General features: G+C 32.5%; 1 protein-coding gene across 1 annotated transcript; it reads left to right on the top strand.

Moving 5' to 3' along the window:
• The first annotated feature begins 11463 nt into the window (after positions 1 to 11463).
• On the top strand, positions 11464 to 19200 carry LOC133297617 (gibberellin 2-beta-dioxygenase 2-like). Its single transcript, XM_061496785.1, has 3 exons — positions 11464 to 11843; positions 17707 to 18076; positions 18754 to 19200. Exons 1-3 carry the CDS (start codon positions 11464 to 11466, stop codon positions 19006 to 19008), a joined length of 1005 nt encoding a protein of 334 aa, XP_061352769.1. The 3' UTR covers positions 19009 to 19200.
• Positions 19201 to 22886: the final 3686 nt, after the last annotated feature.

Here is a 22886-nt window from a genome sequence, read left to right as displayed (position 1 = left end):
AGAAAAAAAAGGTCCTCAACTGTCAACCACGTACATGTTTATATTTTATTAAAGGGTCTTTAATATGTCATGTTACATGACGGAAATTCCTATCATGTAAAGGATAAAATAATAATAATAAAAAACTGAAATGAGACACTTTGTTCATTAATTTTGTTTTGTCATATTTTAGCATGATCAAATTATTTTTCCTACGATCTAACTCTTATTTATCTTTTTAATAAAATTGTGTTTAACCGTAACATATAAAAGGGAAGGACATCTTCAAGCCAAAGTCAAAATTATTAAAGGGCCCTTAAGATTATTTTTCTTGACCTGAAAATTGAAAAAAGACTAATATATGGGACAGGGTTTGATTCCTTATTTGATAATGTTTTCTCATCGAAATTAGCGTCAGATACATGCATGTGGGGTTTTATTTGGATGTGTAGTATTCGTCATACATTAAAAATTTAAAAGGGCCAACAAAGAAACATATCATTATATCATAATATAGTGTGCCATCTCTTCAAAGTCAAATTTTGATAGTGATTCAATATATCGCTATCCTCTTCAACTTTTGTGAAGTGAAAATATAATGACAATACATGGTTTTTATATGAAAGAGAAAAAAAAAAAAAAAAAGATTTCGAGTGACATTGAGATTTTAGATGAATTTGATATTTTTTTGGATTTCTCCTCCGATAATCTCATAGATTTCTTATGGACTAATTTGAAGTTCGGGACGGATCCAAGATTAAGGCTTTCAAATAAATTTAATATATTAAATTTATTTGACTCTAAGATTCTTAGGTCGACGTTCGCTTTAATAAGTTTTCTACTCGCAAAAAGTTGGCTCACCCAAAAACATACTTTACTGGAAGGTCATTAGAATACCTACGCTACTTATTTGTATATATTGTTGTTGCGATCACAACAAGTATATCGGTCGCACAAATAATAAAGTGTGTGAGTAGAGTATCATTCCCACGAGAATTAATCTATCAAGCATTAATTTCACAACGCGATCAAAGTTGGATCAACCGAAATAATATTCGTGGATATGATTCAAATATAAAAACAGACTCTAAGACTACAAACAAAAAACAAGACTCAAACTAAAGGTAGTAATAAAAACTAATAATGCAAACGTAGCTAAAGTGTCAATTTCCCTAATTTCATCCCATTGAAACTATCTTTTCTTGCAATCAATACTCAACTCATGTTATTAATAATTCTTTCAAAGATTAATTAAAACTCAATCCCTTAGTATTTCAGTTCTTTACCCTATTAAGAACCTTAATCCATTAGTGATCCTGCCTAGGGCAAGCATTAAGAACAAGAATTACAAAGTCATAGATTCCATAAGCCTATCCCTAGATCAAGAAAAATCTAGCAATTAATCAAGTCAGAATTCATACACTAACATCCCTATTGTCATACAAGATTCATATATTCATCAATTAGTGATTAGTTCATAAACAAAACTAAGAATGGAAATCAGATTAATTGCATAACATAATGATTGAATATCAAATTATAAGAAAAGAGTAAATAACATTAGGAATCAAAAGGTTCTATCTATCCCTAATTACACAAAGAATCTAGCCTAACATATTGAAAGAAACAAAGACAAAAGATGAAAAAATAATGAAAAACATAAAAAGAACTATGATGTCGATCTCCACAGAGAAGCTTCGATCTTTTCCTCTGCTCCCTAGGTCCAGAACAAAGCCTTCCCTTCTTCTAGGTCGTAGAAAATTGCCCAAGAATCCATCATAATTTCCCTCTTCCATTCCCTTTTTATAAAAAGATCCATATGCTTTTTTTACAACGTTGCTCGTTGGTTTGCTCGCTGCGTCGAGCATTTTAGCGAGATAAATTGTCCAACTCGTTGCGTCAAGCAAACTTGTAAAATTGGCTGATCTGATGTCTTCTCGCTAGAGCGAGAAACTTAGCGAGATGCAAAGTGAAATCACTCATTCGGCTTGAATCTTGACTTCATTCGGCTTCCACTTGCTTGAATCTTGACTTCATTCGGCTTCCTTGATCCATCAATTCTCTGATATAGCAATTTTAACCTGAAACAGGTACATTTTATAGTCAATATCGATCTAACCAAGCACAAAAACTATAAATTTTTTTTTGCATCTAACGACAATTGCTATATCTTCGACCGTATTAAACATTATTTAGCATACTTATAGTCTTAAAAACATAATATAATTGACACTTAACAATTGTCTATAATTAATAGATGAGCTTTGTGAAAGGGTATACCTTCTATAATTCAATGGATTGTGACAGTAACATAATATTATTTATTCATGACTCTTATAAACCATTTATTTATTGTTAGGTAGTTCCTGGATCTTATTATTCATACATTTTTTATATATATACTTCTTTGTCTTGTGTTTTATATGATATATGTTAAGAATCGACGATGATGGTTTCGAGTCCTTTGACATATAAAAGAAGAAAGAAGAGAAATAAGAAAAATTAGTTGTATTTTATATAATTAATTAATTTAGAAAAATAAATTTAAAACCCAATATCATAACCGCGTGCAACTCCAAGCATTAATATGAAGAGGGCCAAGAAAATTAAGGGGGGAAATGTGCTGTATAGAAAACTAAGAGGATTTGAATATGTTGTTATATTTAATGAAATGGCTGATAGCCAATATATACACAAGTCGGTTATACAGAATCAAGGAGGATCAACTAGAATAAAGTATACTGTTCAACAAACTATACATGGAATAATAACAAACTATTCTTGCTAAAAACTAGGACTTAGTTGCTAAAGGATAAGATCAAAGGTGATCTTCTCCTAACACGCCCCCTCAAGTTGGAGCATGAAGTGACGAAATGCCCAACTTGCTGCGAAGAAAACTGAATTGCTTCATGCCAAGCGGTTTGGTAAATATGTCTGCGAGTTGCTGATCTGTACGAACGTAGGTAGTAGTGATTGTATTGCTGAGAACATGATCGCGTACAAAATGACAATCAATCTCTATATGTTTGGTACGTTCGTGGAAAACTGGATTAGCAGCTATTTGCATGGCAGATTGGTTATCACAGTGCAACTGCATAGGGTGTGAATGTGGAACATCAAGCGAGTCCAGAAACGATTTGATCCATAACAACTCAGCTGTAGCTGCTGCCATTGAACGATACTCAGGTTCAGCGGAGGAGCGAGACACTGTGGGTTGCTTCTTTGTTTTCCAAGAGATAGGAGAAGTACCCAACATGATAAAATAACCAGTAACTGATCGACGGGTGAGTGGACAGCTAGCCCAATCCGAATCAGAATATCCACGAAGAAGGAGATCATTGTCGGATCGAAGGAGTAAACCTTGGCCAGGATCAGTTTTGATGTACCTTAAAACGCGGATGACAACATCATATTGAGCAATAGTAGGATTTTGCATGAACTGGGAAAGAACATGGACGGAGTAACTTAACTCAGGTCTAGTAATTGTCAAGTAAACCAAACGTCCTATGAGTCTTCTGTAACGTGCGGGATCCGAGAATGGAGGACTTTCTGTAACTGCAAGCTTATGATTTGTTTCGAGAGGGAAGGCACATGGTTTGCACGCAAGGAGACCAGCGTCTTCCAATATGTCGAGAGCGTACTTTCGTTGGCTCAGAAAAAGACCTGATGGACCGTGAGCTATTTCGATGCCAAGAAAATATTTAAGAATCCCCAAATCCTTGATGTGAAAGCATGACTGGAGAAAGACCTTGACATCGGTGCATAAGGCATCATTGTCGCCCGTTAGAATAATGTCATCAACGTAGATGAGAAGAGCAACAAAGTGGCCATCTTTGTGTAAGGTGGATAGGGTGTAATCTGCCTTGGATTGGATGAAGCCATATGATTCAATGGAAGACCGCAACTTAGCAAACCAATTGCGAGGGGACTGCCGCAAACCGTAGAGAGATTTACGTAAGCGACATACTTGATGTGGTTTGTGATGATTGAAACCTTGTGGAACGCGCATGTAAACTTCTTCGGTAAGGTCTCCGTGTAGAAAGGCATTCGTAACATCCAACTGGTATAGGTGCCATGATTTGGCAGCAGCTACCGCAAGAAGTGTTCGGACACTCACCATTTTGGCTACAGGAGCATATGTATCGAAGTATTCTTCTCCAGCTATTTGATTGTTACCGGCAATGACCAACCGTGCTTTGAATCTCTCCACTGTACCATTTGAGTTGTACTTAATGCGGTATACCCACTTGCATGGAATGGCACGTTTTCCTGGTGGCAAAGAAGTGAGTTCCCACGTGTGATTTTGTTCAAGGACATCTATTTCTTTTCGCATTGCTACACGCCACCTTTCATCAGTTACAGCATCCTTGAATGTTTTTGGTTCAACACCAGAAGAAATGGCAGCAAGGAATTGTTGATGTTTGGGAGAGAATCTAGAACAAGAAACAAAGTTAGCAATAGGATAAGCCATACCTGAGGAAGGACTGGAAGAAGTAGAAGAAGCTAGTGGATTATGTGCGATGACTTTGGAGCATTCGAAATCTTGGAGATATGATGGAGGACGGCGAGAACGGTGACCACATCCCAAAGGTGCAGATGGATGTGTGACTTCTGAGGGCTGTTCTTGTCGGATAGAAAGCTCATTGGAGACAGTAGGGGCAGATTCGGGCTGAGCCTGTTCAACAGGGAGAGTGTCTTCAATTAAAGGGACATGGTTGGTAACAACTTGGGAATCAAAGGATGGGCTTTGTGGAGCAAGGGTTGGTTCGGGTGATATGGGGTTATGGGGGTTTGGGTCGTGAGGAATATCAGTGGTAGGAATGACTGTGGTTGGTGCAAAAGGAAAGGTGTTCTCTTCAAATACCACGTCTTTGGATACAAAAACAGTATGTGTTTCAAGGTTATAAAGCCTCCAACCCTTTTTGCCAAAAGGATATCCCAGGAACAGACACCGAGTTGATCGAGCTGCAAACTTGTCCAACGGTTTGGGACGTGGATGAGCATGGCAAAGACATCCGAATATGCGAATATGATCATAGCTGAGTGTGCGGTTGAAAAGACATTCATATGGTGTTTTTCCTTGGAGAAGAGGAGTGGGGGTTCTATTGATTAAATGTACCGCAGTTAGAACACATTCACCCTAAAACTCGATAGGAAGACTAGCTTGAAAGCGTAATGCTCTTGCAACATTCAAAATATGTCTATGTTTCCGTTCAACACGACCATTCTGCTGTGGTGTGTCTACACATGATGTTTGATGTATAATTCCCATATCGGAATAAACCTTGCGGAGATTATGAGCACAAAATTCTGATCCATTGTCGGAGCGTATTATTTTGACCATGGTATTAAACTGATTACGTACCATGAGAAGAAATCGAGTTAAGTATTGGAACGTTTCAGACTTGGTGGTCATTAAATAAACCCAGACGTTTCTGCTATAATCATCGACAATTGTTAAAAAATATCTTGCACCGGTTAGAGAGGTAGTTTGATATGGACCCCAGATATCGCAGTGAATAAGATCAAAGCATGCAGTAGTTTTATTAATGCTAATAGGGAATACAGTACGAGTTTGTTGTGCGCGTAGGCAAATGTCACAAACTGAAGGAGAATGACCCCTATTTTTATTCACTGTAACAAAAGGAAGAAAGCTTAAAAACTGAAATAAAGGGTGACCCAATCGACGGTGCCAAACATCTGCATTCTGTTGAGTGTGAGCCGCACATGCAGTAGAGATGGATTTGTTGTTGGATGAGTCATGCACATAAACACCAGCTTGCAATCTACCCAGTCCAGTCTTGATCCTCGTTATGGGGTCCTGCAATTCACAGCCATTGTGAGTAAAAGAAATGATGCAATTTGTATCAGCAAGTAATTGAGCAACTGATATGAGGTTGCATTGTAATTTGGGAACATATAACACATTCTGAAGAGAAATATGAGATGTCAACTTAACCAGGCTCTGATACCATGTTAAGAACCTTGGGATACACCACCCCAAAAGCTAGCTCAAAGGGTGAGAGTGCCCAAGGCCTTATAAACTTCACATTAGTTGCACATACAACCAATGTGGGACTATATATCTCAACACGCCCCTTCACACAAGAGCCTATTGGGCTTGAAGAGTGGACAATGCAACAGGCCCAACCTACCTGTGCTAAGAAGCGCCACAAGAGAAAGTGGGGGGCGGCGAGGCTCTGATACCATATAGAAAACTAAGAGGATTTGAATATGTTGTTATATTTAATGAAATGGCTGATAGCCAATATATACACAAGTCGGTTATACAGAATCAAGGAGGATCAATTAGAATAAAGTATACTGTTCAACAAACTATACATGGAATAATAACAAACTATTCTTGCTAAAAACTAGGACTTAGTTGCTAAAGGATAAGATCAAAGGTGATCTTCTCCTAACATGCTGTGAATGAATGCTAATTTTTGTTTTTAATATAGGATTTAATATTTCTCATTTGTAAAATATAAATTTATTTCCTAGACACACATAAAGGTGTGTGGGGCCCATGTGGGCCAGCGAGAAAAACAAAGAGAGACAAAAAATACTAAACCCCTTAATACAAGAATATTTTTTTTGCAAGAGCGAGAGAGGTTCATACTTCATACACGCCATGAGGAATTTATTTCGCTAGCTTAAACCATATTTAATAAGCTTTTGTTATGTTTCAATATAAATAAAATCTAGCTATACATACATATGATTTTAATAATCTACTCATCCCTTAGGAGTAATATTCATTGATTAGTTGAAGACTTAAGAAATATATATATATATATAGGTACTATCGCTTTTGATTGCCAATTATTGTGTCATATAATAATTCAATATCATGTATTAATAATTGATGACCAGAGAGTACTCCAGACCCAGCAACCAAACCATCACTGTGGACGAGGACGCTGCATGGAACAGCCGTGTGGACTTGTAATGTAAGACTCTCAACTCTATATGTAGACCAAAAGAAAAACTATATAATATAAGGGTTTTTATTTTATCCTTTAACATAACACAACAAACTTTTCTACACTCACAATATTTTGTGGGACCCACACTTTTTAAAACAAAAAAATAAATAAAAAATTAAGGCACGCAAAACGAATCTCTATAACATTACACAATCATTTTTCCTACAACATAACTCTTATAAAACCCATAATATAAATAAAACCAATTTTTTCTTTTTTGGATAGAATCAATTTTTTTTAAACAACAAAGAACCATTGGGATTTGAAACAATAATATGACACTGACCCCGTAAAATAAATAAAGATAAACAGTACACCTGGTTCCAAGTAAGACCAACTAATAGTGAAAACTCATCATGGAGTGGAGGAAGATAAGGAGGAACTTTCTCCCAATGTCGAAAATTGCATATCTTATGCCCTTTCTGTCATTTTCTTTTGTTAAGAGTCGCATTTAGCAATAAAGACTATGGGCTCACCAACTACATAGGAAAATACATTAATATTAAGAGAAAAGTATATATTATTTTAAAGGATGTAAAGTTGTGTCATTTTAAGTGAGAGAAAGAGATAAATAAAGAAAGAGAGAGAGTGGACAAAAAAATATAAAGGTTGGGTCCCACCTCTTTGTGAGAGTGAAAGGACATAAATTGTGTCATTTAAAAGGACAAACATTTTTCTCTAATATTAAATACTATCAAGCAAAGTATGTCTTATATTGGTAGGAGATTATTAGGAGCTCACAAATAACATATAATATATATATATATATAATATTTACACTTTATTTTTATGTATTCTTTTATTAGAAAAAAGTGAGAGAGATAAGAGAAAATTGAATTTTTATCTTCCTTTTTCCATAAAAAAATGTGAAGTAAAATTAAAAAAATTAAAATTAAAAATAATATCGTGGTAAATATAATCAGCTTATGGTGCGTTTTTCAATCTCAAAGTTATTCAATTATATATTGTTCCCTTCGATAAATAGTACATCCAACCTTTTGTTATTATCAAAGTATTTTTTCCACTATTATTGAGAGATTATTTTTTTGAGCATTATCACAATTATGATCCTTTCAACATTTATTTGTTACTTTTTCAGCGTTTAAGAGTAAGCTTCACGTATCAATTTTTTTTTTTTAATACAATAGTGAAAATTAAACATATAAAATAATATAAATTACTCAAAATTTTCACCATTAGACCAATCGTAGTTGCTTGTTCACATACCACTTTAGTTCCCCCTCTAATAATTTATTTTTTACAATTAGTTATTTAATTATATATACGTATAAAATTAAACCAAAATTTTATTGTCAAATACCAAAAACTATTTTTTTTTATTTTTTTTTTGGTAAACGTACCAAAAACTATTTTATCAAACTTGTTTGTATATAATCTACCCTTTTTATAAATAAATATTTTTAAAGATTTTCAATGTCCATTTCGCTAGCATTGAAATAAATGCAACCATATAATTTAATAATATTATGCAATAAATACTGTTTAAAGAGAGAAGGACAAGTTAATTAAACGGACGTGGCTGTTTGAATTTAAGTCTGAAAGTTCCATAATTGAAGAAGCATTTTGGAAGACTTTTGGCCTTTACCATACTCAGATCAAAATTGTGAAAGCAATATATATATATATATATATATATATATATATATATATATATATATATATATAAAAAAAAAAATCAAATGAATGAAAAAAGACTAAGTACTATGTGGTTTGCATCGTTGTAACTGTTTAGGATAATCATAAAAAACGTCGATACATTGACATCAATCTAACGGCTAAATGCCTGTACAAAATAAGAGGTTTGCTTGGAAGTGGGGCCTATACATGCAATATGCATGCTCCACTCTAACCTAGTACTTATATTACACTCACATGGCAATTCGACGAAATCAATGTATTCAAAGTGGAAGCAATAACAATAGCATTAATTAAGCATGAATGCTAAGATAGCTTCTGCAAAGATCAAGAAGCTTTAGCAGATTTGGGCACAGATTGGGTAAACAAGAAAAAGAAGTATAAACTCACTAACACTTGAAGGGTTTTCATGAGCTGGGGGAGGTGTGAATTTCAATTTGAAAAAATGGTACCTTGATCGTTTAAAGAGATAGTACTCACTACTAGATGACACTTGAGTTTGAGAGGGACGTGTGGGATTGTAGTACTGGCCATGGTTTATATGGGTGACCATAGCCAGCAAAGCTTGGACCTCAGTGTCCATTCTGTGGGAACGGGAACAATAATAAATAAGGGCCTATTTTCATTCTTAACGGTGAGATATGATCTTGGTGTTTGACGTTTAATCTTTCACCAAATAAATTTCTCCCTCTTCTCTCTACTTAAATACATGTACCTTCATTCACTTTGGATGATTGGATGCTATATCAAAACTCATTGAAGAGAAGGTACACAGGGGCACTACCTCTTATATGGCGACGAGGCTCTGGCCCCTCCCAAAATTTTTATAAATAAATTATGGAAAAATTATTTGTCCTTTTAAAATATATAACTTATGTACTTTTACCTCCTTATAATTACGTTCTCTGAAAAATACATAGTTATAATATTAATTTTTTCTCTCTCTTCAGAAACTTATCAGCTGATGTGGAAAGAGAAAAAAAAAAACAACTTTCATATTATAATTATGTACTATCCGGAGTACATAATTATAATAGGTGAAATGATATATATTTATATTCTTTAAAAGGACACACATTAAACCCATAAATTATTATATACGTTGTTTTATTCTTTTATTTTTCTAGCATCTTAAATATAGCTTCCCCAAACAATAAAAAATTTAAAGTGTGACCGAAAATACCCTAATTTTTTAGGGCAAGAGAAGTCAAGTTAGTGCAAGTTTATTTTAAATTTTGCAATCCAAACTTTCATTTGCGTTACTGTTATTGATTTGCACATCTTTATTTTTCTTTGGTTTAGTTTTGCGTTATAAAGAAGTACTTTTGCTTGCCAAAACAAATTATTTTAAAAGTGAATTTTTGAATGTTTAAGTTCCATGAAACTCAATTTTACTCACCGGTAAAAGATGCAATCCATTCGAATTTAAAATTTACAGATAAAAAATTACTTTATATTATTTTTTAAGTCATTGACACTTTAAAGTGAATTTGTATTACATTGACTAAACAAAATCATTTTTTTTTTTGGGAAAATAGAAAAAAGATACAAAACTAATTAAAACATAATCTGAACAAACTTATGCATATTAAGTCCCTTTCCTTAACCTTCTCCCAACCATGGTTGTACTTGGAAATCATTCAATATTATTAAACTATATTAATCTGAAATATACATTAATTATTTAATATCAATTTTTTTTTAAAAAAAAAAACTAATTATTTCAATATTAATTGTTTAAAAATGAACTCTAACAAGATCCAAACCATTGTCATCCGAAATGGATGGGTATGAACTATGACCGAAAACAATCTTAAATAACTAAAAAAATAGAGGTTTGGGGAGGTTGTAGATAATGGCATCAAAAGCAGGCAGAGATCGCGCGAAAGAAAAAGAGACGGAAGGGAAGAATCCAAAATGTTCGAGAGTCTAACTTAATGAGAGTCATATGTCATATGACAAAGACTTAGATACCATAGCTCGTGCAAATTAATTGCATCCAAATGCGACGCAATGTATAGGAAATAACAAAATTTACCGACATATCACATAACAACAATAAATATTTTTAAAATTATTTAAAAATTAGAATATATCATTTACTTAATTTTTTAAAAGTCGTTATCGTCTACATATATTAGTTCTCTAAATATTTTATTTCTAAATGAACCCTTAGAAAATATAAAAAATCAGTCGAAAGTCACTAAATTCATATTTGTATATGTAAAATTGTGAAGCAAAAGAAAAAGTATTTTGTATATATTTGCGGGACTAATATAAAAATACTTGAAAGTATAATTTAAAGATAAAATAATTTAAAAGACTAATGTCATCACATATTTTTCTTAAAATATCATATATATTGTTAATAAATTTAAAAAATTGCATTATTTGAATAAGATCCCATAAAACGTGAATAAAGAAATTTCATTTATACCGTCATACTATTATTATTATAATAATAATAATAATAATAATAATAGTAGTAATATTCTTGTCATTAAATTTAATATTTTCATTTTAATCTCTTTTCTCCATATAGATTGTTCTCGTATTGTTTCTGCATAAATATCCCTATATTGTTGTTACAATTCCCTACCTTCCGCTCATCATCTTTCACATACTCACTCTCTCTCTCTCTCCCTCTCTTTCTCTCTCTGTTTATATAATTTTTTTTTTTTCGCCTATAACCCACCGTTTATCAACGCATGAACCTATCCCCAACCCATTTTTTTTCTACTGATAATACAAAGAGTTAGAGCTTAGAACCCACCTTAGTTTTCTGGTTTCAACACCTTGTGTTCCCTTTCACTCTTTGTATTCATCTAGAGGAGCAGATATGGTGGTGGCTTCCACAAATTCTATTAGGAGCGAAAAGATCATACCCATTGAGCTTCCTGTGGTGGACCTAACTGCTGAAAGATCGATGTTGATAAAACTCATCGTGAAATCAAGCGAAGAATATGGTTTCTTCAACGTGATCAACCATGGTGTCTCTCATGACATCATAGCTAAAATGGAAGAAGCAGGTTTTGATTTCTTTGCCAAACCATTGGCCCAAAAGAAACAAGCAGCGCCTGGTAACCCTTTTGGTTATGGTTGCAAGAACATAGGTTTCAATGGAGACATAGGTGAGGTCGAGTACCTTCTTCTCAATGCTAATGCTCCTTCTATTGCTCAGCCGTCCAAAAATATCTACAATGACCCATCAAACTTCAGGTATGTGCACTCATTAATACGTTTTTTTCTTTTTCTTTTTCTTTATATATGTCCTTGTCCAATACTTTTGCATTTATTGCATGTTTGGTTTATTATATCATCTCTCTCTTTTGTGTTTTAGTTGGTTTTTTTTACCACTCTTGAGGCAAAATCCAACACATATAATCGGTTTAATTCTGTAAGCAAATTATTTTTTAATTTAATGCAATTGAAACACACCTAGGCACAATTTGTGCAAAAGGCAAAGCGTGTCTGTCATATGAAGCATTGCCGGAATGGAGTGCATATGGAGTGTACGTGTGATTTTAATGTGCGCCCCACGATGTGCGTCTTGCGTTATTCACATTTTTGCACAAATTGTATACGAAGATGATGCACGAGTCCACATTTTTTATGTACCTTACACTAGCATTAAATTAATAAATAATTTTTCAAAATAATTAAACTTGTGACATGTAAGTGTTTTTGCATCGGATTAAAAAGCTCTCTTAGTTCAAAGAGAAAATATCTTTAGGGGCATTTGGAATTTAGTAAATTTTAGATTCTGGAAATTTTGATATTGTGAATTTTATTTATCTATGTTTGATATAAGAATTGTGAATTTTTCTTTTCGAAAAACTCAGATTCTTAGTAATTATTTTTGTAAAATAAAATTGGATTAAAAAATACTACCGTGTGGGTGATATTCTTGTCCGGTGGAAAAAATTTCCAATATTTTCGGACAAAAATACCCTTGTTCCTTAGACTCGAAAGCTAAACTCAGTGCAACACCTCTCCTAATTCGTCATTGGCAAATCCGAATCTGAATCTGAATCTGAATCTGAATCTGTGGTGCGTCTTCTTCGTTCTGTTATGCTTTGTCGCTTTCGTTCACTCTGATTCCCATTTTGAAGGTTTCGAAGCCGAAGACGATGACTTCGAAGACCCATCTATCGATCCCACTTCTCTCCGATCACCACCTTCCAGCCCCTCACCACCACAACCACCTCCACCACCCCAAAATCCGATCCCAATCCCCACCTTCGGATCTTCCGAAGCCTTCATCGACCCACTTCCCCCCTCAATCTCTTTTGTTTTGAAAAAGAAAACAAGGAAGAAATGCATCAAAGAGTCAAGGATACATAGCAGCAAGTTTTCAGTATTGGTCTTTACCATAGTTTACCAAGTTGGTTGCTTTCAAATCTCATTGTTGATTCACAAGGATGTTTTAAAGTTTTTATTTTTATAATTTTCTTTTTTTTTTGGGAGCTTCTGGGTTGAAAATGGAGAGTAAGAGAAAGAAGAAATCTTCAGAATCATACAACTTGAACCGAGTTTCAGCTTTTTCAGATGAGGTGTTGGAACGAGTTCAACCTGAACGAATTATAAAGGATAATTTTATAAAATCAACTTATATTTTCAGTAATAATTTACAATTAACTAAATATAGAATTAGAAAATTTGAATCAATCTTTTTAGAAATATTTTGATATACCAAAATAAGTTTTTGTTAATATTTCTAAAAAATTTATTTTCCTAATATATGCATGAAAATTGTAATTTTTAGACACACAAAATTTTCTCCCCTCCGCACCTTTAAACTTTAAAAGAATTGTGTCATAGAAGAGTAAATGCGCCATTGGTTTGGTATTTTTAGCTACATGCCACTTTTTGTGAAGGTGTGACCAAACAATGGACACGAAATCAAGTATATGAAAAGTAAGTAACAGTTGGGGGTGACAAGGTCATTAAAAAAAAAAAAAAAAGTGAGGCTGATAATTTTTCATTGTTCGCTTTACATACACTAAAACAATTTCGGTCCCTCAATTTTTTACAGGAGTTATTTGTGAAGGGAGAGTTGTGTACATTTTATCTTTGTTCACATTGCAAAAATAAAAATAAAAGTAAATAAAAATTCTTACATGTTTTAAGGAGTAAAAAAAAAAAAATTATTACGTATATCATTTTAATCATAACATTGAAAATGTAATATATAAATATATTTGCACGGGAAGCACATAGGATATTTATTTGTTTGTATGGACCATGTCAGCTGGTAAGTTCTTGCCAGCTTAACGCGCGGTGACCATCGCGAGCAATGAATTATAACTTCTGGCTTGATACTACGTACCTTCGTATGAGTTGTATCTGACAACCGGAGAACGGAGAGAGAATGTGGTTTGGGAGTGTCAACGTTATTCCTTCTAAGAGTGATGGAATGCCAACTATTCTTTATGCAACAGCATGTTGCTACTTGCTAGTGGTCCTTACTCCTTAGATCTGCATTCTGATACAACTTGAGCTTCTCCCGCTATTAATTTGAAACTCTTCCCACATAAATAAGATTGTTTTTTAGGGTAATAGTTGCGGGGGAAGTGAAACCTTAGGCCAATAACATTGTTTTCTAGGACAATAGTTGTCTCACATAATTAATAACCGCATTAAGGTTAAGTGTGGATGTGATTAAGAGAGTAAAAATAATATTTCCTGTTTATATTTTTAATATTGTTTTTTTAATAAATGAAAATATCACTAGGTTAAGTATGAATAATTTTATTGAGTATTTTACATTAATATGGATATGTTAATTATATCTGAATTAAAAAATATATATACTACCGAAAAAAGAAATAATAGGGTTTTCTCGACCTCAAAAGAAAAATATGTTCATTGCGGGAGTTAGTATAGGAATGTGTGCAGAATATTTAATTAAAGGGTTTATCTAATTTATGTTGCATGAGATAATGAATATTATGTCATAAATATATAGTGGTGGAGCCCATCACGTAAAAAAATAAGAAGAAGAAGATTGCATAATTATCGAAGGATATGTAAGAAAAAAAATTTAACTCATGAGAACAATTTTTCCCTTAACTAAAACCTAGTATTTATATGCTTTCTTGACTTTGGAGTTCAACTGTTTATTTTAGAAAAAAGTATTTTTTAAAAGTTGCTAAAGTTTTTTTTTTATTACTTCAAGTGATTATTGTTTTTCATATATTATAGAAGATAATTATATCTCTTACACACACATAAAAATATATGAGACTTATGTGTGACCATGTGAAAAGAAGAGAGAAAAAAAATATAGATCATATACACTTTTATGTATTGGAGATAAATCTCCTACAATATTATAAACATTAAAGGAGAGGTTATAGTTACTATCTCTTTTTTTTACTATCTCTTACTACTAAATTTTAACCGTTGATTTCCGTCAATCTAACGGTTATAATTTATTGAGTTATACTTATTAATTAATTATTAATTTTCAATAAATTATAACCGTTAGATTGGTGGAAATCAACGATTAAGATTTGAAAATAAGAGGTAGTAAGAAAAAAATGTAGTAAATATAACCTCTCTCGTACAAAACACTAATCTTTTAAAGCTCTTACTTTAAACACAGATTTAGATTAAGAAGCATAAGTAAATATAAAAATATGACACAAACTTAAATAAAATAATGCATCAATTAATATATTTGGATAAATCATAAGTATTCTCTAAGAAAGACAATCATATTCGGGTCCGGAATATTTATATCCTGATGGGGTTAGCTTTCATAATGCAATAAAATCTAAAATATATATTTATGGAAAATATATTTTTCATATTGCATGATATATTTTATCTCATGCAACATACACAAAGTGTGTGAAACTTATTTATTTATTTATTTCTCTTTTCTCCTTAATGAATTTCACCCATTTTTTATATGTTACAATTTACAAATTATTTTATATAATATGATAAATATATTTTCCTTTATTTAAAGAGAAAAATATTTATCATTTCTAAGGATATAACTTTGTATGATTTTATATGAAATGATATTGTTTTGATGCATATATTTTCTCTCTTTCAGTTTCTCTCTCTTCCTATTTTTATGGAAGAGAAATAATGTAAAAAAATCAATAAATATGCATTAAAATGATATCATTTCATCTAAAATAATCCAAATTTATATCATTCAAAATAATAAATATTTTTCCTTATTTAAATCATTTAAAGTGATGTACCATGTCATGTCAAAATTTAAAAATAAAATAAAATAAAGACAAACATATACAGGAAACAGTGACCAAAATGTCATCGTTCATTAAGTTTTTTATCCAAATATCACGCGAACAGTGTTATTAAGTATCCCCAAATTACAATTTATTGTCATATTCGATCGTTTTCTGTTTTTTTATTGTGATTGGAATATTAATTCTGATCGGGTAATGAGATTGAGCCACATAACACACCAAGTTCGCTATCTCTTGTAGCGAACTTCATCCAGTCAGCTTTTTCTGTAAAAGTGTGTCACGTGTCATGAAATCATTGACTACCAAGTTCATTACCAGTTTAGGGAACTTGGACAGGTGGCAGTAAACTTTTCTTGAAAAAATATGCTACATGTAACAAATCATTGACTATCAAGTTCGATGAACACTGTAACGAATTTGTCCGCATCGCATATTAGAATATTGAAAAATAATATTATTCTCGCGTGACATTTAAATAAAAAACTTAATTAACAGTGACATTTTGTTCCCCTCGTTGTCGGAAGACCGATGCTTTGCGATGAATCATTCAGTGCCTGCGACTTCAACAAGTTAATTGGTTGAAGAGTTTAGAAAAGACATGGAAAAAAAAAAATCTAAGGGGTGCACGTGAGAAAAGAAAAGAAAAAGACATGGGAAAAAAAATTCTGAGGGGTGCACGTGAGATTTTAAAACCATTGATGTCGCACATGGAACTATGTTAAAGATGTAGGTACTCTCCTACGAGGTGGGATCCTATGTCAGAGAGATCCTTTTATCTCGTTCTACTCTTCAATGTTTATGCGTTCCTGTCGATGTCATGTCAACACTGATAACAGTTGCGTGGTAGTGATTCACTCATGGTTATGATTAATTTTAGAAAAAGGAGAAATCAAAGAGGAAAGGTCAGAAAAAAGTACTATTAGGGGGCGTTTGGTATGCAGAATTTTGAGAGATTTTCGGGAAACTGAATTTTTCTAAATTTTAAATTTTCAGATATTATCGTAAACTGAATGCAAAAATTATATTTTTAAAAATCGAAATTCCCGGACAAATAAAAATTTCTCTTGTACCAAACGCCCTTTAGGATAAAGCTTGGGTTTCATATTTGCAGAAATCTCAAATACATCAGCAACGTCCCATCAAATCAATAACTAAAAGCTGATTTTGATGAGTTGAAAACGAAATTTTCAAAAAAAATTAACAAAAAAAATTCTTTAGTAATTAATTCAGAGAATATTATTTTTACCACTAGGATTAGCCTAGTGGTGTGGGGTGTGTGTGTTAGGAGTGTGTGTAGTGTAGGGTGTTGTGTTCAATTCCTTGTAACCTCTAAAAAAAAAATATAATATTATTTTTAATATTATATGAAATAAATTATCTGATATAATATAAAAAAATAAGATAAAATTCATTAAAAAGAATAAAAAATCAGAAAATAAATAAATTTTACTCATATTTTTATATTGTATGAAACAAATTTTCTCACTTAATATAAAAAACAATATTCTCTTGCTTTTGTTACCAAAACAACCAAAAGTAGAAATGAAAAATACTATGTATCATATGGTTGCATTGTAGTGTCTGCTCTTTCACTGTTTTTCATTTGTTTGGATTTCAAAACTCACTCTGCTTGCTACTCTTCTACCACCACTGTCATCACCTTCACTTAACTACTGCAAAGAAGTTTGTGAGTGATATATATAATTGCTAGCTGCTTCTTTAATTGCAAATATTTTCACAAAAAAGTCTGATATTTCCTTCTGGGGTGGGCATGGCTTTTGCTTAGAAATTCGAACAAGAACAAGCACATGTTTTAGGTTCTGAGTGTGTTACTGTGTGATTGTACATGACAGCTCTACGGTGAGTGCATACACAGATGGTGTGAGGGAGCTAGCATGTGAGATTTTGGAGCTAATGGCAGAGGGTCTGGGGGTCCCTGATACATTGGTTTTCAGCAGGTTGATCAGGGAGGTTGACAGTGACTCAGTCCTCAGGCTCAATCATTATCCACCTATACTCAACAAAGACTCCAATCACTGGGACAAGTCACCCTCTTACAATAGTTGCAAAGTTGGATTTGGAGAGCATTCTGACCCTCAGATCATAACCATCCTTAGATCCAACGATGTGGGTGGCCTTCAAATTTCTCTTGAAGATGGGGTGTGGAACCCAGTCACTCCTGACCCCTCTGCTTTCTCTGTTAATGTGGGTGATCTATTAGAGGTATGTTCTTATCCTGACACATATATATTACATATATTTTTTTCAACCACCTGGATTCGTTTTGGTAGGCATATATTACATATATTACTTAAAAGAAAGCTTTATAGTTGATAGTGAAATGACACTGGAATCACTACAGCATGACTTCAATTTTTGGTTCCATTAAGATTTATAAAGATAAATGTACTTGGGTTATGGTAAGCTTTTGAGAACAAACTGAAATAAATAGTGCTTGCTTCAGTGATCATGAAATTTATATATATATATATATATATATATATATATATATATGTGTGTGTGTGTGTGTGTGTGTGTGATCATGAAATTTATATATATATATATATATATATATATATATATATATGTGTGTGTGTGTGTCTACATACTAAAAAGAGTACATAATGAATGGTAATGGATTTGGATATATATCTCTGTCTGGTGACATCATTTTCATTATTTATAAAAAAAAAGAGATAGACATAACATGTTATACAGGACGACCAACATGTCATGTACCACATCTTAACAAATGGATGGAATGAATAATAATCGGAGAATTTGGGATTGGTTGAACAATTAAGGCTTCCTGACAAGTTACCCTTTCGAAATTGTGTGCAAGATATGGTGCAAAAAAGGAACTGATTTTTTATTTTAATTCTTGAGTGTGTTGTCTAAAGGTTATGACAAATGGAAGATTTGTAAGCGTGAGACATAGGGCTGTGACAAACGCATGCAAGTCCAGAATGTCGGTGGCATATTTTGGGGCTCCACCACTTCATGCCTGCATTGTTGCTCCACCAGTTATGGTTACACCACAGAGGCCCTCACTCTTCAAACCATTCACTTGGGCTGAATACAAGAAAGCCACCTACTCTCTGAGGCTTGGAGAATGCCGCATTGACCTTTTCAGGAAGTGCACACAAGTGGAGTAATAGGTCATGAGCATTCAAAAGTAGATTTGGTACCAACACCAGAGTGTAAAGTTTTTTTTTTTTTCCTTTTGTGTTTTCCTCTGGTGTCCTTAAGAGGGGGGGTAAGTATATACTTTTACCAAAATGTGCCAACAAATTTTTTCGTTGAGTGGAACTGTGAAAGTTAACTTGATAAGGGAAACAAAGTTACTGTTGACTGTATGTGTAAATGCGAATAAATTATTAGTGCAAATTGAGTGAATCTGTCATTCATTTTGTGTGACATGTGAATAAAAATATTACAACATCTGGAAAAAAAAAATTTAAATGATAGTTAATCAAATAATGTGATATTTTTTATTCACATATCATAAAATAAATAATAGATGAATGCATCTTAAGTCCATCAGTTGCACTAAATATTTATTCATAAACTGCGTACCCTTTAACAGTTATGTGTTCTGTACTTGTGTCAATTGGTTGGTTATGAGTGGAATTTGGTTCTAAGTTGGGATAAAAATATTCTCAAGAATACCAAGCGTGAGAATACTATTTCGTAGGATATAATATTAATGCGGAGGAACATTATTATATCAAAATATTCTTATGATAGAATATGGCCACTGACCTGCTGTCAGACATAGAAATTTTAGATTTTTTATGTTCTTTCGTAGTGATAGGTATGTACAATCAAAGATTGGTAATATTTCTTTTGCATATAAATATTCTCTCTCATGTATGTATAGAGGAGATATCTTTGAAAATAAGAAGATTATTATGCAACACTATAACATACGACATACCCAAAAGTAGAGTGTGTGCACAGTGACAGCTAAGAATGAGAGTTTAGAGTGTATACCTTATTAGCTTAACCATTTACTTATAGATAGATTACCTAGCATGAGTGAACTTTTAGGCCTCTTAAGAATATTGGGGTCTAGTTCCACATTTTCAAAAAACTGAAATTGTAGAATAACCAAAAGTTGACTCTCTTTTTTGTAAGGAACGAAAGTAAAGATCATATTTTTTGTTAGGGACCTAAAATGAGCTTTACTCAATAAAATAAATTTTTTTAATTTAAAGCTAATGGCTAGAAGTATATTGAGAAAAATAAATTTGTAATTTATTGATAGTGCCTAAAAGTACTTAAAATAATTTCCCTCACTTCTGAATCCCAAACAATTCGATTGGGGGTTATAATGCACAAAGATTTAAAGTCATTTCTTCAATTTGCTCTCCATTTCTAAGTTCGTAAGTATATGATCTAGCACAATCTTCATCATCCAATAAATTTTCGTAAGGTATAAGTTTCCTTTTCATCTTTTCCTGTGTTAAGTATACTTTAGTTCAAGAGTTAAGCATCTCCTTCATCTTCATATTGCAACAAGACTGTAGAGATATGTGTTGTGCTTGCGCCAGTGCTTTAGAAATGACAGACAAACCCTTGCCAAAGAAGGGAGAATTTTAATTGAGTACATTGCAATGAATGCTATTACGATGAGTAAAATACTTAAGAAATATGATAAAGTATGCATCAGATGAGACATTTGCCACTTGATGTCACCCCCCCTTTTCCCATTTTTTTATTTACACATCTTTGGTTGACTGGTTAAGTGTTATGTGGTTCACTCCATCCTTTTCTATTCTACTACAGGTACACAGCTCTGTATATTGATTCTTCCATATTCTATTAAACAAGAGTATGATCTAACTTGTGTAATCTGCCTGGTAAGATCCTCCTTGTATATTACACAAATAATATATTTTATATACCGGTATATCTTATATATTACACGATAATTTATCAAGTTGAATCAATGTAGGCCAAATACTGTTTGATACTTGATTGTATTGCGATTAAATCACTTTCACCGTTATCATGGTACAAGAAAAAAAAAATATTTCCTCAATATGGACATGTCACTTTAACAACCATATGGATGAATCTAACATAAAGTCAAGATATGTGTGAAGATATAGACAATATTTCAACCATCTTTTTAGTATATTTGTCAATGGACCTACTTCAAAATCCTCACTAAATGGATAAATTGGTATTTGTATGATATTATCTTGAATCATTGTCCAATATTTCATTTGTGATAGGTTCTAATATTCATTTTCTTTGGATAATTTTTCTTGAATCATTACATGTGGACAGGAAGGCTCTGACTGTTGCAGGTGTTGTGGTATGAACATGTGGTAAGAAACGAATGTTAATATATTGACATTTTTATTTATTTATTTATGGTAATTAATGTTTATAAAAGTATGATATTTAGAAAGAAACTTGGAATTTTCGATAGCTATAGAATAGTTCTCCAGTGATGCGTGCAGTGGCGATGGGCGGTGTGTGATTTCTTTCATTTGGCGAGTATGTTGTCCTCTATTCAATGGTTTTCACTTATATTCTTGCTTGGTCTTTTGTTCGTTACACAATAACTTTTTTTTTTCATCAAATTTTATTGATATCAATAGCCAATAGGAGTCGACTTAAGGACTTGGCCACGCAGGTATGGATTTGAGTTGTGTTTTCCTTTTTAATTCACAATAACTCCTTTTTAACTCATTTTAAAATTCACAGTTATTTTTGGGCCTATGGTTGCCATGACTCAAATAGAAGTTAAGAATATTTTGTTTCATTTAAAATACGAACTTGTGATCCATTATGTATCATGTTTGCTTTATAAATCGCTGATTCAATGTTATTAATGTTATTACCAATATCACTGTCGTCAGGACCACCATGTGTCACAAATTTCAATTTCCAATATTAGCAATTATATATTTTATTCAAACTTAATTGACAAAAGATATAAAACCTACGCTAAATTTGGGAGACTAAATACTAACATTATAATCACCATAATCTATAATAATTTTCATTAATTAAAATTTAAAAAAAATCATAAATATTTTTCACAGAATGAAACATGAATAAGAGCTCACAAAATTAAATATGAATGAGAGAAAATAATTCCAAATAAATATTTATGTATATAAAAAACTAAAATAAATATTCAGAATATTAATTTCAAAATGAATCAAACATGTTTTCAAATCTATTTAAAGGAACTAACATATAAATTCATTATTAAGGCAAAACAGGTATGCATTAGAGTAAACTAAAGGACAATATACACATTCAATTTAATCAAGATATTATAATGAGGCCAACATAATAGTACATTCTCCTTTGGGCAGAATGCACTAACCAAGGTCAGAACCTCATATGAGTTAATCAATGAAAACAACACTGGGTTTGAAAATCTATCCCCTTTGAGCAGATAGATTCCTAGACCAATGAGCCTCTAATAACTTCAACTACAACCTTAAGAAGAAGTTGCTCAGGATGAGTTAATCATTGAGCACAACAGGTTGTTATAACAAGGCCAACATAATATTACATTTTCCTTTGGGCAGAATGCACAAATCAAGGTTTAAACCAAGGTCAGAACCTCATATAAGTTAATCAATGAGCACAACATTGGGTTCGAAAATCTATCCTCCTTGGGCAGATAGATCCCTAGACCAAAGAGCCATCTACAACCTCAAAGAAAAGTTTCTCAATGAGCATACACTAGCTTTAGAGATTTGTCCCCTTTGGGAAGACAGATCATCTAGACCAATGCACCTCATTAACTTTATCTCAAATAAGTTCACAGTTATAACATACAATTACCCTCTTTGGACAGGTAATTGCATAAAATAACAAAAATTATTTCTCAAATTTTACAAAAGAATTTTCACAAACCAATATAAGCAATCCCACTTTGGTGGTAATTACCTATAGTAATTCATGAAAATTCTTACAGAGAGATATGTTTAAATATAATAACATTTTATTTCCCAAAACCATGATTGAACCACAAGGTGCAACATATTTACTGATCATGAAT

This window comes from Gastrolobium bilobum, unplaced genomic scaffold (genome assembly GCF_033153095.1).
Source record: "Gastrolobium bilobum isolate Gb01-03AN ecotype WA unplaced genomic scaffold, APGP_CSIRO_Gbil_v1 utg8551, whole genome shotgun sequence".
NCBI lineage: Eukaryota > Viridiplantae > Streptophyta > Magnoliopsida > Fabales > Fabaceae > Gastrolobium > Gastrolobium bilobum.
Note: the sequence above shows the minus strand (reverse complement) of the source record. Positions and strands in the feature narration are given on the sequence as shown.

Coding starts and splice junctions, on each gene's coding strand:
- LOC133297617 (XM_061496785.1), top strand. CDS start 11,464: ATGGTGGTGGCTTCCACAAATTCTATTAGGAGCGAAAAGATCATACCC. Junction 11,844..17,706: donor AATGACCCATCAAACTTCAG/GTATGTGCACTC, acceptor TGTACATGACAG/CTCTACGGTGAGTGCATACA. Junction 18,077..18,753: donor ATGTGGGTGATCTATTAGAG/GTATGTTCTTAT, acceptor TGTTGTCTAAAG/GTTATGACAAATGGAAGATT.